General features: G+C 45.6%; 1 protein-coding gene across 6 annotated transcripts in view; it reads right to left on the reverse strand.

Moving 5' to 3' along the window:
- The window catches only part of PTK7 (protein tyrosine kinase 7 (inactive)), a 58,292-nt gene that overhangs the window by 39,201 nt on the left and 2,296 nt on the right, over positions 1-16,795 (reverse strand). The window contains exon 1 of one of the 6 annotated variants that reach the window (XM_072944964.1): positions 9,452-9,501. The exons of the other annotated variants lie outside the window; for them this stretch is intronic. Coding sequence (XP_072801065.1) covers positions 9,452-9,494 — 43 coding nt within the window. The 5' untranslated portion in view covers positions 9,495-9,501. Of the gene's footprint in view, positions 1-9,451; positions 9,502-16,795 lie in introns of those variants that run through there. 6 annotated transcript variants of the gene reach the window in all.

Consider the following 16,795-nt stretch of genomic DNA (forward strand, 5'->3'; position numbering starts at 1 on the left):
CCTATTTCCAAATAAGGTCATGTTTACAGGTCCTGGGAGTTAGGACTTGAACATATCCTTTTAGGAGACACCCTTCAACTCATGCCACCTGCTGCTATTCTGCAAAAGGCTTTTTTTTTTTTTGCTCTGTAGTTAACCACAGATAGCTTTCCATGTCTGTCCAAATGGCTCTAGCCCATTCATTTCAACCACTGTGTATTATTTCACTGTACCAGTGACCCACAATTTATTTCTCTAATACCCTAATAATGGACATCCAGATGGTTTTAAATTTTTTGCCATTACAAACAAATGTTCCAACTGAACCTTTCTGTACAGGCACCTATAAACATTGGTAATGAAAATGTTTCTTGTAGGATGACTTCCTAGAAACAGAACTCCCCCTGGACCAAAGAGAATACAATTTCAGGTTTTTGACAAATGACAAATTGCTCTTTAAAAAGACTGTGCCAATGTATGCTTCCTTATCAATACTGATACTTATTAATCTTTGCCAATTTGAAGGACGTAAAATAATACTTCGTTTTACTTTGCAATTCATTTGAGACATTTAGTTTGTCCTTAGCAACATAAAGCAATCTTTCCTATGTTTACTGTTCAGCTGAATTTTCTATTCAACTTCCTGTCTACCTTTTTCCTTGTTTATTTTTTACTGCTATCTTTTCCCTATTAATTTGTAATCAGTAAGACCACGAATATAAGGCCTTTTCTGCATTATGCATCCTACTTTCTCCCCCTGAAAATAGTTACTGAGTTACTGAGTGCCCACGAAGTGCCAGGCATTTGTTCTAAGTGTTGGGAAGACAACAGTGAACAAGACAGTGAAGGTTTCTGTTCTAAATCTTATTTAACTTCTCAGAAGAAAATGTGTTTGGCCCATGATTGGGGGTGGGACATAGACAGGAAGTAAATCTTCACCATTGGGTGCAGAGCTGCCTTGGAATTAATTTAAATACTGTCCTGGGAGGAGGTGGGTGGGCAGGCAGGCCAGGAAAGAATATATACCTACTGTCCTGATGTGATTCATTTGAGAGCCTTCTGGGGAAAAATCTACTGTGTTCCCCAGGTGTCCTGGAAGCATCCACAAAGGAGCGGTGTGGTTAGTGGAGGTGGACGCAGGATCAGTGGACCGCTGCACCCTTTCTTTGAAAGGAGGAGCCACACCCCCAGGCACCTACACCCACCCCCAGAAGTCCAGGGCCTGTGAGTTCAGGGAGCAAAGGAAGTTTTAAGGGGAATAACTCCCCATTTCAGTAGAGTGGGTACCATCGGAGCCTGACTTCGCCGCCTCCCACAAGTCCCAGGGAGGGGTGATGTCTCACTGAGATTGTTTGGCTGATCCTTCCTCCTCTACCCACTTGGGTTGGGGGAAGGGATATATACCCCCTGCAGATCGGACACATTTTACATAGGTAGCCTACACATACACACACTCTAATTCAGGGATGAATCAGACAAGATTATTCTCCTCAGATTAAAACCTTGTTCTTCAACCTAGCCTTTATCAGTAATAAAAGAGATACACTAATTTCCATCTGTCCAATTACTGTCTGTCTGTCTTTCCTTCTTCCCTGCCTTCACTGGTTTCAAATTCAGAGGGGAAAAAAGTGACAGTTACTGACTATTCTATTGCTTTATGCCTGAGTATTTCGGTTTTTGCTGTTGTTGATTTTGTGAATGGAATAAATGTTTCCATTTTATTTTCTAAAAGATTACCTGCTAGTAAATAGTGAAATTTCTGGGTTTTGTGTAGTTTTGTATTTGGCCAAATGACTCAACTCTTACTGATTCTAATGGTTTTCAGTTGATTCTTCAGTTACACACATTAAAAATGACACCCTCTGCAAAGAGCATTAACTTTATTTTGACTTTTATTTTCTTATAGTATTATTTCTTCTACAGTTTCTAGAATAATATTAGCTAGTAGCAATTTTATTATTTTAAGGTAGTGACTTCTTTAAAGAGAACAGCATTATAATTTCATTTTAAAATACAATGTTAGCTGTGGTTTAAAGTAAAGAAAAAGGATATTAATTTGTATCTAATGTCATTTTTGCATGAGATAACTACATGACTCCTGACTTATTTTGATGAATTACGTGAGATTAAACCACCTATGCATGTTTGGAGTAAATCTTAATTGTTTACGGTACATTATCTTTAACATAGTATTAGATTTGCCAGTATTTAACCTTTGCCAGTGTTTACATTAGACTTAAACACCAATGTTTCTGCATCGCGCATTTCCCTTTTCTGAACTATCAGTCAGCATTTGGGAGCAAGGTTTTATAACTTTGTGACAGGGTAGCTGTCCATCTGTTCCTTGGCTCTGTGACAGCCTATAAAGGATTACAAGTCTCCATATTCCTTAATGTTTTTCTAAATTTCCCTTCAAGACTGGCTGATACAGCAGTTTGGTGGAGGATTTTTTTGTTTGTTTGTTTGATTGACTATCTTTTAATTGTTTTTAATAGTTACTGGTCTAGTTAGTCATCCAAATGGCTCTTGAATAAATTTCAGTAATTTGTATTTTCCTAACAGAATTCTTAGCATAGCATTGTACACAGTAACCCTTGATAATTAAAACATCTTATCCATGGCAATTGCCACAACTGTATTATTATACACATTTTCAGGAGCCCTCCCCACTGAACAGTAAGCTCTATCTCATTCCCAGCTCTGTGTCCCCAGAATCTACCAGGTACCTAGTAGGTAGGTACCTAGTAGGTGCTCAAGAAATTGTTGTGAAGCCACAAATGAGGTTAAAGCCTCTTTTCCCTTCTTGTTTTGCCTATTGACCTTTCTTCTCTTTTTCTTGATTGGATTTGCTTAAGTTGTATTTTTTATTATCTTTTAAAGCAATGAAACTCATCAATTCTATATTTTGATTTCAAATTTATTAATTTTAAAGCTGTATTCAGAATAAAATTAATAATCTGAAATTATTTCCTAAAAGAATTAGTGAAATAAGTTAAGCCATCGGCCTTAAATTAGAAAAAGAATAAAACAGACTTTGTCAGTATCTTACATTTATCTCAGGCAAAGAACATGAAATTTTTCTAACTCAATTTTAATTTTGTCTTAACTCAGTGGGAGACACATTCCATTGAAATGTATCATCCTAACTGATATATCTGTCTTTGCTTTTGTCTGGTTTATGTTTCAAAAGTCCAATTCTTCCTTTGTTGTATGTATTGTGTTTTATTTGCCTCTTACGACCTGCAAGGTATACTTCTTGCTTTTTAATTCTACTTGTATATCCTTTGTTTATTGCTTTTCAAAATCCTGAATCTATTTCTCTAATTATCATGTTTTTCCATCATTTTCATCTCACTGTACATTCTCCCCTGGATCCTGGGAGCTCCTCCACAGCAGGACACTGATTAGATTACCTGTCCTTTTTACTTCAGCTCCTTCCAGGCTGCACAGGAAACTCAGTTCCGCTACTGCACTTTCTGTCTCCTCCCTCCTTCACTATCTCAGCCAGCCACCTTTTTACTTCTCCACTTTTGTTGGTCAGCTTCCTTTTTATCTCAGTCCATTGCTTTTCATCTGATGTTTTTATCTCAAGTTTCATAAAGTGCATGTCTTCTTGACACTTTTGAGGGGGGCGGGAAAGGATGCTGCCTTCAAAAATTCACTTCTTTCCAGCAGTATTCCAAGGGAGAAATGCCAAGATCTTAACAAAGCCACGGACAGTGGGATAGAAGGGGGAACAGGTACGAGAGTGATTAAGGGGGTGGTAATAAATGGAGAAGCGGAAAAAACAAATCTAGACAGCTAGCTGTGCCTTATGGGCCCCCAAGTCTATGTCAACGTGGGCCACTGTGAGTGTCCCTGAAGCCCACCTCCCACGAACAAAGGCAACACCATACCCCCCTACTGTCCTGCATTAGACCCTCACCATAGCTGTGAGAGGTGAAGATTATCATTTTCATCCTGCAGATTGAAAAATGGAACTCATAATACACTGCTTCCAGAACTCAAATCCAGGTCTTGGGAATCCAAGAACATCTTGGCCAACCCCTGAGCACCCAGGAAAATAGAGGTCAGGAATTTGACCCACCCTACTAGACTCAGCATCAAGTTGAGAGCAACAAAAAGGACACGTCTGACAGAACAGAAAACAAAAAGAAGCAGGTAACTCAGAGCTATGTGGTGCAGAAGAGAGAATACACAGGTCTCAGAGATCTGGGGGAAACTTACTGGAACAACCCTGGCTTATGCTGGTTGTTTTGGCATAATTATTAATAATAATGCTCCAGGTTGGATGATACATTCTCCAGTCACCCTAGCAATGCCCCACATTTGAATCATGCTTACCAGTTTTCACACGTTAACCCGTGCGATTTTCACAGCCCCACTGAACAGCAGTGGTTCAGAAATCTGATGAAAGCTATCAACTCCCTCCCCAGAAAAATAACATAAACACAGGACTGTGTATCCAACTTTGATATATTCCTACCCTCTGACAGAGCAACTCCACTTCAGGGAATTTAGCCTTCAGATACATGAGCACAAGGGCACGGATAGACACAAGGACATTCGCGGTGGCGTCATTTAAAAGAGCAAACCCTCGGAGACAGCCTGAAGTCCGTCAGGAGACACGGGGGTGGGTGGGGTGAATTTAGACAGCACTTGCTTTAGGCCAAGCTTCCCCTAAAAATATGTAGGAGCCTTCTTGCCCTGCTTCCCCCCTCCATGCCCCCAACTCAGCAAGGTCCCAGGGGAGGAAGAGACACGAGCGAACTCGCAGGAGGAGGCTAAATAATGAATTGTAAGTGTGTGTTTTCTTTGGCCAGGGCAGTCTGGCCAAGCTCTGGGGGCTGCTGGGCAAACATTTTTCATATTTTAGTAGCTGGCCTATGCCCAAGGCAGTCAGAAGTTAAGTAAGCTTTGAATGAGCTGCGCCCATCCTCTCCCAGGCCCCAAGAATTCTTAATGAGGCTCTAAGGCAGCCTCCTCCAACAAACCCATCGTGTTGCCTTAAATATCACTCGCCCTTCACTACTATTAATGAATGCAAATGATTCAGCAACAAAACACTTAGCCTGGAGTGAAATCCACCTTTGTGTGGCTGGTATCTCCAGCTTACAGCCCAGCTCAGGCAGGGCCTCACCAGGCGGGCAGCCCAGCAGAGCCGGGGTGCCCAGGCTAGCCCAGGCAGACTCCTGCACATCCAGGGCAGTGGGAGCAGGATGCAGGAAGCGCACAGCATGAGGGAAGACCACCCCTCCACCGACTCCACCCACCACCCCAACCACCAGATGCAGACCCTCACAACTCCACCTCTTTACGACTCTGGCTCCAGGGCAGAGGAAAGTGTGAGAGGAAAAACAAAAGGTATTTCTTTGATCTAATGAATGGGGCTGGTCCCAGGCACCTCAAAGGCCTGTCCGGTCACCACACTTCCTGCATTCAAGGGCACTTCACCCCCACACTCCCACCTCTACCCCCTCTTCACCTGATGCCAGGTACCAGAGGAACCTGAAAAGCTCCCTTGGACCGGTGCCCTCCTCCACCAACTTCATGGAAGCAACAAAAACAGAGACAGTGTAAATAACCCAATTTACACCCTGTTTTCAGAGTTCTCTTTTGGCAGCAAAAACTGAAAGCAATTTGTCAGGAGTCTAAGAGCAACTTTTCAGTAATTTACTTCCAACCTGGGACTCGGGGGATTTGTTGCCCCATCAACCTGATCAACACCTCTCCCGGGGGCTGAGGCCGAGGCCAGGCCCAGAATAGGCAGCTGTTAATTCAGCTGCCACCGTTGGCGCCCCGCAAGGCCAGCAGCTGGCAGGAGACCCATAGAGGTCCATGCAAGTCCTCTCAGGGTTTTTCTGGTTACAGATGTCATTAAGGAATTGGGGCGTATTAGACCCAAACTGGGCAACTGGTTAAACTCAGGACAAGAGAGGGCCTGAAAGGTATCACTCTGGGTACCTCAGATATAAAAAGGGATTCAGAGAAATTTGTTGACCTGGTTTGAAAAGAACCACTGCCTCCCAGGACAGAAGATGGGAAGATCAGCTTCCCCAGAAGAAAACTCACGTGGAGTTTTAGAGTTTTATAAAAATACGTGCTTACATCATCAAAAATGCCCTTACCCCTATATTAAAGGCTTTCAGGAAAAGAGGACTGGAATTTTCTTAATCTCAATGCTGTTCTTCCTGATTGTTCAAGGTACATCATATACAATACTTCATTCTTCTTTAAAACATTCCTAGAGGGAGTAAAGAAGGGCATTCATTCACTCCATAGAGGCGCTGGGTCTCCAGACCTGGGACTTCTGAGTTCTTGCCCTCCAGGCGAGCCGTTAATCAGCCCCTTTCCTAGCTGGGCACACCTACCAAGGGTTAAAATTTTGGGCGACCACACAGAAAGAATGCATTCTGAAAACTCCATAAGATGGAGTGCCTGAAACACGTATCTACACAGCAATCTATTTCAAAAAAGGAAACTTTGCTCTAGATATCCACTAACACGTACAAAAGGGACATAGCGTTCTCCTTTCATATACCATCCAAACCCCAACCTGGCAGCCAATCCATCCCACCACCGAATGAACCAGAACGCAACCAAAGGAAGAATTCCCTAGCCTTTGGGAGTTCTGAGTTGTGTCCTGAGGGGGAACGGTGCCATCCAGCCAACACTTGGGTAGCACAAAGCAGTATGATTAGCACCAGCTGTCTCCACAAGGCTTAGATCAGCCCTGCACAACTGTGCTGCCAGGAGGGGAGGACAATGCTATCTCTTCCTGTCTCCCGCCTGCCCCACTCGGGTCTCCATCCTCTGAACACCTGGCATTTACTGTGTCCCCCTCTTTGGTGCCTCTCTGTATCCTTGCCTTGTTCATTACTCTCTTCTGGTTCTGCCTCAGTTTGCCTACCAGACAATCCACTCCTGGAGTGAATCTCCAGTCTCCCCAGGAAGAGCTCAGCCTTTTAAAATGGAGACTCTACCATCAGAGAGGTATTTTCTTTCCACAATAGACCGTTTGCCCTCTTAGGGACATCAATCTCCCCTTCTGGATTATCTCTTGGTTTCTAAGGATTTAGAAGAACCCCAACCCTCCCCTGTTACCTATCATGACACCTCTGCCTTAAACATTATTTGTTATTTCTGCGCCAGACTAAAAGGAAAACAGTTTCTATTGAAAATTACTGATAGGAAACAAAAACAGGCCTGTAAATAAATCCCCTCCATCACATTTGAACTACCTCTTATCAAGAATTCACTGATAAATGCTGAAGAGGGTGTGGAGAAAAGGGAATCCTCCTACACTGCTGGTGGGAATGTAGTTTGGTGCAGCCATTATGGAAAACAGTATGGAGATTCTTCAAAAAACTAAAAATAGACTTACCATATGACTTAGCAATCCCACTCCTCAGCATATATCCAGAGGGAACTTTAATTCAAAAAGATATTTGCACCCCAATGTTCATAGCAGCACTATTTACAATAGGCAAGACATGGAAACAACCTAAATATCCATCGACAGACGACTAGATAAAGAAGTTGCAGTATGTTTATACAATGAAATACTATTCAGCCATAAAAAATAAAATAATGCCATTTGCAGCAACATTGATGGACCTGGAGATTGTCATTCTAAGTGAAGTAAGCCACAAAGAGAAAAAAAATACCGTAAGATATCACTTACATGTGGAATCTTAAAAAAAGACAAATGAACTTATTCACAAAACAGAAACAGACTCAGACATAGAAAACAAACTTATGGCTACTGGGGGTTGGGGGAAAGGGGGTGGGAAAGGATAGATTGGGAGCTCGAGATTTGCAGATACAAATTACTATATATAAAATAGATAAACAACAAGTTTCTACTGTATAGCACAGGGAACTATATTCAATATCTTATAGTATCTATAATGAAAAAGAATATGAAAACAAATATATGTATGTATATGTATGACTGAACTATTATGCTGTACACCAGAAACTGATATAACATTGTAAACTGACTATACTTCAATTTAAAACAAAAAAAAAAAAGGAAGAATTCACTGTAGGACAGACTAAGTCTTTTACACATACAGAATTTCAAAGATGTCACTGATTTTAAGATGCACCATTATTTATGTTCCACCAAAAGGAAATGGTACCAGTTAAACTAAGACATAATACTACATAATTATATTACAGCTTAGTTTCAAAGATCTGAAACTGGTGCCGGGGGAGCAAGGGGAGTTCATAAACTACAGTACTATCTCACTCAGTTCTCACAAGAAATCTAACAGGATTGAAATTATCACCCTCATCTCACAGAAGAAGAAACTGAGGCTCAGAGAGGCAAAGTGAACTGTCTAAGGTCTCTCAAGGAGCAAGTTGTGAAGCCAGAACTCAGTTCCTAAACATATTTCTGAATTTCCCTGGGTGGTAGGAGGCCTCAAACAGGCCATCCTTGGTTAAGCTGTCCCATCAAAGGCAAACAACACTTTCTTGCCTGATTCCTAAAATCAGGGTCTTTTTGCAACTGCACTGTCAGAGATCCTACTCCCAGAAAACAACAAAAGGAAAACAGGTTTCCCGAACTCCTTCCTCACAAAACGGGCTGCAAATGAGGGGGAAGCTCTCAGCCAACTTGTTATATATAAAGCACATTTAATGAGCCTTTCAAGCTCTGGGAGTGGGAGAAGGAAAGGTTCACTGGAAATCTGATACTTTGGTAGCCAAGTGAGAGGGACAGGCCCTTAGCATCAGCCCTGGGGGATAAACACCATCCCAAACCCCTTTGTCTGCCAGACGGAGATACTTCCTGGGGGGCAGGAGGCAGCAATGCCTTTATGACAAAGCCCACCTAACAACAACCCTCCACCGGAGACCTGGCTGGGGCCTTTGTACAACCCACCTAACCATAAACCCTCTGTCCTCTCCCAAACCTGCTGGGGTCCCTCTTCCCACAAATACCTGTGACCGTCATAAACGCCCTTAAACAGCCCCCGTTTACTGCCCAGCCTGCCTGCTGCTAAATGAGGGCATTTGTTTCAAATTTGCAAATACCAAAAGCTCTGGAAACCTAAGTCCACTCCTAAAATGAAATGTTCTGCATTCCTCCGGGCCTGGAGCCCCGCGCTTCAAAAGCTGCAAGAGGCCCTGGCTGTTTACTCACTGGTGGGGCTATTGCGAGAAGTATTTCCCTGCTCCCTGAGGAGGCTGCTTTGATCCTGGCCCGGGTGGGAAGGGGACGGAGGGAGGTCCCACCGGAGCCCAGGCTCTCCAGCCCGCTTCCTGGGTCGCGGCAGCAGGTTCAGGGGCCAGGAAAGTGAGGCTCCCGGGGAGGCTCAAGCAGACGCTTGCTGGAGGAGACAGAGAAGGCCAGCTCAGAGGGACCTCTCAGAACAAGAGTTCAAAAGATCCTCAAAACAAAGGTAACGAGCATAAGGGAAGGCATCCAGATTGAGAAGCAGCTGACAGCACCCCAGCCTCTTACACAGAAATAAAGGGGCAAAGCCCCCACTCATCCCTCTCTTCATCAGGCAACTCAGGACAATGCATCCAGGCTGGGTGCGGTGCGGGTGTTTACTAAATAAAAGCCTTTTGTTTTAAGTTTTCAGAAAGGGGGCGGTGGTGGTGGAGAGATGACAGAGATCCTGCTCCAGGCCTCCGGGGCTGTTCCAGGGCACTGCACTCCCCCCTCCCCCCCAGTTCCTCCTGCAGGAGGCCCGGACCCCTAGGGTGGAGGAGGCGCCCCACCATCACAGGCTGCAAAGCTGCTGGCAAGTTGGGCATTTTTTAAATTGGTCAGTTTAATAACTGGTTTAATCTGCTAAATTAAGCAAACAGAATGATTTGCTCTTTGTAGCTGGAGCTACAAGACCAACAGCATTTCCTTTTTTTTTTCTGCCCAAGACTGCAAGACAACCGTTTTCTTTGTTTGTGATTTGTTTTGTTATTCAGGTGCCTGGAAGTGAACTTGGGATCACAAATGCCATCCTAGTGCATCACCTCTCTAATGACCTGCTGGGCTGGAGAGGCTACTCTTCCTCCTCCCAGCTGGGACACAGCTCAGCTTTGTGTTCTTTTAATACATGAGCTACAACAGAATCAGAACACCAAAGTGTCGCTTTGTACCTTCCCACAACAGAACATAGGTTCCTGGGTTGCAACCTCAGAACTTCAGAAGCAGAACTTTAGAAGCAGAACAAAGTAGGACTGCCAAGAGCGGTCAATAGCTCAGCCAAAGGGAACTTACGTCTTCCAGGATGTCAGAGGTCACTGTCCAACCTCTTCTGAACTCTCTTGAGAATTAAAAGACTTGCCTTCCAAGTCAGAAATGGAAGGGAAACCTACACCCAATGTGCCCCTACTATGTGCCAGGGCCTATACCACCAAGTGTGGGCACAACTATCTGTACAAAAGGAGTCAGAGGCAGCAAACTCAGAGCAGAGGTGACTATTACCACCTACGTGGTCTCCACCACAGCACAACCCCAGCGTACAGCTCTCAGCAGGCACACCAATCTGGAATGTGGCAGCGCACCTGCAAGCCGGGGCCTGTAACCGCTGCCCTTGACCTTCCAGAAGCACCAGGCGGAAGACGAAGGACTCACAGGCACATGAGAAACACTCCAATACTGGGGATGCTGGCACAGGGTCCTGAACTTCTAGATCACATATAGTCTGACCATAACTCTAAAAACTTTAAGATGTATGCAAACCTCTGAATGGGCCACTGAAAACTTTAACCTGGCTGTTTTGTTAAAAAAAAAAAAAAGGTGAGGGTGAGAAAAATTGGCAATCCTGAATGCTGTGGCCCAAAAGCTCTCTCTAGGTTTACGTCACTGACACACTCCCTCTGACTCTGGCAGGACTGCTCCTAAACCCACCCCGTGAGTTAGCTCAGCTGCAGAATCCTCTCCCCAACGATGACGTGGTTCCAAGGTGTGTGTGCAACATTTTATAGCTTCTACGGGTGATGTACATACAAGGATACCTGAGAAGACGGAAACAGTTCTATTACTTACCAGCTTTGCAGGCCTCAGCAGATCATATTCTGTGCCTCAGTTTCTTTACCTGTCAGATGCCTCCCATCCCAATTCTCCAGGAAAAAAACAAACAAGAAAACCCCAACCACCCTCATCCTGCCTCTGAGCCTTGTGGATAGGATGGAACGTCAATGTGAGTAAAAGCACTCTGTAAACTGCAAAGCTGGGTACAGCTGTCAGGTATCACAGACAAGGCTCTCCAGAAGCACCCCAACCTTCTTCCCAACTCCCTTCTGTGCAAAAGAAGAAAAGGGGTTCCCCACCCTGGGCACTGGTTCCTCAAATACTGAGGATGAACCAGGTAAGTATTTCTGCCTTCCCATACACAGATAAAAAAGTCTCGTTTTGTTTTTTCTCATAAGAACTCCCTCCCCAAACTCTCCAAACCTTTCCATTCCCCTTGGCACCCAGGGAATTACACTCTAATTCCAGTTGATCGAGTCTGAACACATATGTGCCCACGCGCTGGAGCCTCCAGAATAAAACACAGCCCTCAGATGAAAGTGCTCTTCCCAAACCCAAGGCTGAGGAGGACAGTCTTACGAGGTGTGGGAGGAGCACAGCTGGAGGCTGTGGATGGCAGGACTGGGTTGGCCTCAAAGGTCACCACAAGAAACGTCCTCCAAGATCTTTTCAAGCTAAGGCCCAAGAGGTAGGTGCGATTTGTCCAAGGTCACACGAGCAATCTGGGGCAAATGTGGGAAATAAACTCCGAGTGGCTCTTCTTCCCTGAAGACAGCCAGCTTCCTACATTAATTATCACAGCAGGCTAGAAGCCTGAATCTACAAGGCAGCAGAATCCTTTGGCAGGGAAAGGAGCCCAGAAACATGCTGAAACCTCCAGAGCCACAGACATACACTGTGGAGTGGGTACAGCACCGGGGGCCCAGCCTCCCAGGCTTCTCCTGTTGTATATTATGAGCAGCAGGGCCCCACTCCACCACCACAGGAGGCAGGAGAACAGTAGTGGAAAGGGCTCATCTGAAACATGTTACTAGAAGAGAGGCCGCCAAAATCATCGTGGCCCACCAACTAGGAAGCAAAGAGCCACAAGTTGCAAGGCTCTCATTCCAATGGGACAGTCACGTATGACTGTACAGGTTCTGCACTGCTCAAATGCCCGGCCGATGGGGACGTATTGAAATACTGCCTGTGCTCCATTAGCCAAAGCCCTGTGTCCTTGTGCAGGGCTGCATTCACTTGGAGGAAGGGCATCTATTTCTAATGTGCAAAAAGACACCTGAGAGCCAGCTGCTACAACCCCCCCAACAGTCCCAAGAGCAGACAAGCATTCTCCTCATTGCCCACCCCCCAACAACAACCCAAGAAGGGGACAAAAGAGAGCCAGTATGTCCTCTGGAGGAGAGGCTAGTGCCCACTCTGGCCACCTTAACCCTTCATAGGGAGACCACACAGCACCTCAGGAACCTCCCCATGGCGCTCACTGAAGTTCCCACAAGTTACATAGAGTGACTACTGGGGAAACCCCACAGCCATCCTGTGACGAGAGAAGCCCTCCCTCAGGGATTATAAAAACCTGCCTCGCTGCAAAAAGCACAGTTTACTACTCACTCCCTGGAAGAACTTTCGCAAGCCGGAGGAGATAGTGGTTCCAAACCAGCGCTGACCACCTGGGGAGAATCTGCTACTGGGATTCAGGGAGGAAGAGTTCCCACCAGAGAATGCCAAATGGCTGTGCCCACATTGCTGAGCTGCTACTGGAATACTGAGACCCATTTAGAAAATCTGTGCTTTCAAATGAGAAAACTATTTCTAAAGCTGCCAGTCAGAGCGACTCGGTTGAACCCTCACAAACCATTTCAGAGACAGGACTGGAAAGAAAGGCCGACACCTTCAAGGGAGACAAAAAGTCAGGGAAGAGACATCAGGGCTGGCCAGAGGGGCTGCTTCCCGGGGTCAGCCGCCTTCACAGCTGAGAGCACTACACCATAACTTCCAGAGGCAGCAGGCAGGGTAGAGGGATCAGTATCATCTGCATTTTGAAGATACAGAAACCAAGGCTTGGAAAGCTTAATGCACCAGCTCAGGGTCATGCAGTAAGGCAGCAATTGAGCCAGAATCAGAATACAGAAAAGCAGGTGTCACAGCACCACAGATATCACTTCTCTTCCTTTGTCATGTGTGATATTAGAAAAGTTTTCAAACTCCTGGTCCAATGCCTTTCCGTCAGAATGACGGGTCACCGCAGACAACCGCTACTGGCAAAGTCTGAAGCCCTCCCACGCCCCATGTGCTCCTGCATTATGGATTCACCTTTCCACACATTCTGGAATGTTCTTCTATCTACTTAGCACTTTACCAACTGGTGTTTTTCATTATACTTCATCTGATTCTTATCATCTTGTCTCCTTCCTGCCTCCTGCCCCACAGCTTCACTCACAGAAGACCCCCCAAAACTTCGAATTGAGCCCATCCTGAGCCCCTTGGATGAATATCAACCTCTTTCTCATCACCACACCTCCACTTCTGACAGATAAGGCCTCCTGACGGGTAGGCAGTTGTTCCCAAACTTGGGTGTAGATAAGAATCTCCTGGGAAGCTCTTTTAAAATGAGTTTCCTTTTGAGACTTGAACTATGTGACTGGTTGGCTATTCAAAAATCACAATGTAATGTAATGAATGAGAAAATAAAATACTTGTCCCGGCTCATCCCCCAATGATTCTGATGGGCAGACCTGCAGTAAGGCTCAGGGACCCCAAATTTTAACCAGTACCTCTGGTTACCCGCTTTCCCACTATATTCCCCTATGGTCTGTGGACACATTTTTAAGAAACACAAATCCACTCGTCTTAACATGTGACTCACAATCCCTACCCCCATGACTCAGGACCCACTTATCAGAAGTTACAGAGACATCTAAACCAGTAAATGCATGTTCTGCTCACCAGGATCCAAGCTTCCCACAGGGAACTTGGATCTGCAGGACACCTGGTAGACTGCATTCTACTCACCTGTGCGTTCATTTGGTGTTAATGCATACAGGGACACAAGGGCTCAGTGACTCTAAACCAAGCTGCAAAAGGGGAGAGGCCTCCCGCCTAGATCAGCCCTTCCAACAAAACTTCCTCCCTGCCCCGCTGCTGCCGGGTAGCATTACTGGGAGGGAAATGGCCTGAACTCAGAGAAGAAAAGAGGATGGAAAAAGTGACATACTGCAGAGGGCTTCCTCAAACCACTGATTAGCTGTAGCAGCTCCTGCGCCAGCTCCACCAAAGCGCTGGGGGGCTCAGCGGAGCTGAATGTGCACTCAGCAGTGAACTCAGAGAACCCCAAGCAGGGCTCTAACCCAGCCACCGTGCAGGACTTTCACACCCTCAGGAAAAAGGACCAGACAGATGGGAGGTGGGGAGTGGCCAGAGCAGGACTCAAGCAGAGAGGCCGGCGGCAGCTCGAGGGCCAGGCTCAAGACAGCACCAGCAACTGTGGCCCCACCACGGAGCTCTGCTCGGGGCACAGCTGCAGAGAGGCACGCACTGAGGTTAGGGAGGGCCCAGGAACACGGGCCAAGGATACCTACCCCTGTTTAATGACCCTTTCTTCCATCAGGAACACACCAAAGACTGAATCCCTGGCCCCAAATGCTCTTGGCTCAAATATTAAGAGTCTGAACTGGCCAACCTCCATCCCAGATGAATCTCACAGAAGCTGCACTGGCTCCAACACACACAGAATTCATACAAACCCGCCTCACTCCAAAATACGAAATCCTCCAAAACCTTAGTAATTACAACAACTGTCGCAGCCCAGCGGACACATTGCCTCCATTGATGGACTAAATGTATTCCTGAATTAAATAAATAAATAAATAAATAAATAAATAAATAAATAAATAAATAAATAAATAAATAAATAAATAAATAAATAAATAAAATGTATTCCTGAAAAGTCGTCCACAGACCAAACTTCTACCTAACAAATCCAGTTTCTCCACTGGCTCTCATTATAAAGTGAGACACGCTCCCCTAGGAAAAGCAGAGGCTCCAAGAGGAACTGAACTTTGCACTTAATGCTGAACACCTTCTGGAGTCACACATTTAGTGGATGCATTTCCTGACACAATCTAATTCAAATGCAACCCAAAATGAAGTAATTTTTAAGTGTATACATAGCACTGGAGAGTGTTCACATGACCTAAAAGTTACTGAGAGTGAGTCTTCAAATGACATGCAAGATCTAGGGCCCCAGATCCTATTGTTGCAACAGGAAAGCTCTGTACCTTCCATTTCTATATTAGGAGGGACGCTTCAAGCAGGACTTCTGGAGCCTTGAGTGCAGTCACCTGGGGCGCTTGTTAAAATGAAGACTGGGACTCCCAATTCATGCTCCCAGGGAATGCTGATGCCGCTTGTCTTTGGACCTTGTTTTGGATGGCAAAGTTGTGGACAGTCCAGGTCTCTGTTACAGAGCTCATAGTTGTCAAGCTGTGGCCTTTGCAGGCAGGTCAGCTTCATACGGAGAGGCAGATGCCCATGCCCAGAACTCTTGGAGAAAACCCGAACCCCTGCCGCAGCAAAACTCAGAAAACCACCACAAAGGACAGACAACCCAGAAACAGGGAAGGAAGATTTGGTTCCTTGATCGGGTCACGGTAGAGCAGACAGGAGGGGAAACAGGCAACCCCAACCCAGAGAAGCTGGAAAGGGCACAGAAGACCCCCTGCTTCCTAGCAGGCAAAGGGGCTGTTTACCTTTGCCACGGGTCACTCTGCCCTTTACCCAAAAGCTTCATTCACCTTTTAATAAACCTAGATAAGGGCCCACTATGAATAAGATACCATGACGAAAGTTAAATCTCGTCAATAAGTTAAAACCCAAGTGGGGCCAAAATATGGAAGGTGTCCTAAGAGACCAGAAGTTCTCTAGGCAATCATGTTCTGGGAGGAAGCAGAGGTGGGGTGAGGCAAAAGAGAGGGGAGGCAACACATACTAGGGGACTGGCCAGAAAGGAAAGAAAGGTCTGAAAGAGCCGAGATGGGCTGGAATGGAGGGTTTCAGTGAGTGGAAAATGTTTATTGTTGGGGTGACTGCACAGCTGGGAAGGTATGTTGGGAGCACACCACTGGAGAGGAAGAACAAGAAAGGGCCCTTTCCATACGTCATTACATTTAATCCTCAGCACAACTCCAGGAAGTAAGTCCCTTGACAGAGAAGGCAAACTGTGAGGTTAAGAAATCTGCCAGGGCCACAGGGCCTGTCAAAGAGTTTGAGTTGCTGTTTTGCCAAACACTGCAACTCCACAGCCTGGGCTCTCTTCCCCACTCAACCCTGCCCTGAATGCTAGGAGTGTGACTAAGTCCTCCAGTTAAGTGACATGCAGAGATTGCCCTTGTCCTCCCGCCATACTCCCTAACATCTGAGAAAGGCCTGAATCGCTGATAAAAGGCTTGAATTACAGGCTGCAGAAACTATCTCAGGACATGACAACTCAATTTCTCCAAAGAAACAAGAGCCTGGAGGAAAGTACCCAGAGAGGGGGACGGGAACAGGGGTGGGCAGTGACCACAACTTACCATTCCAGCGGCGGGGTGAAGAAGCCCAGGTTTCAAACGTCAAGCCCCCTCCTCCTCCACCATATTTATCACAATGGGGATCTCAAAGTTCGGAAAGATCCTCAGCCATTTACAGCATAATTACCCAAACTTCAAAATGGCCTAATCCACAAAACTAGTCGGCCTAGGTCCCTTACTCCAGCCTTATTAACAGCGGGGTCTCACTACAACTCCAGCTAATTACCCAGTTAAACAATGAGATGGAAAAATCTACTGTAAT

This window comes from Vicugna pacos, chromosome 20 (genome assembly GCF_048564905.1).
Source record: "Vicugna pacos chromosome 20, VicPac4, whole genome shotgun sequence".
Classification (NCBI taxonomy): domain Eukaryota; kingdom Metazoa; phylum Chordata; class Mammalia; order Artiodactyla; family Camelidae; genus Vicugna; species Vicugna pacos.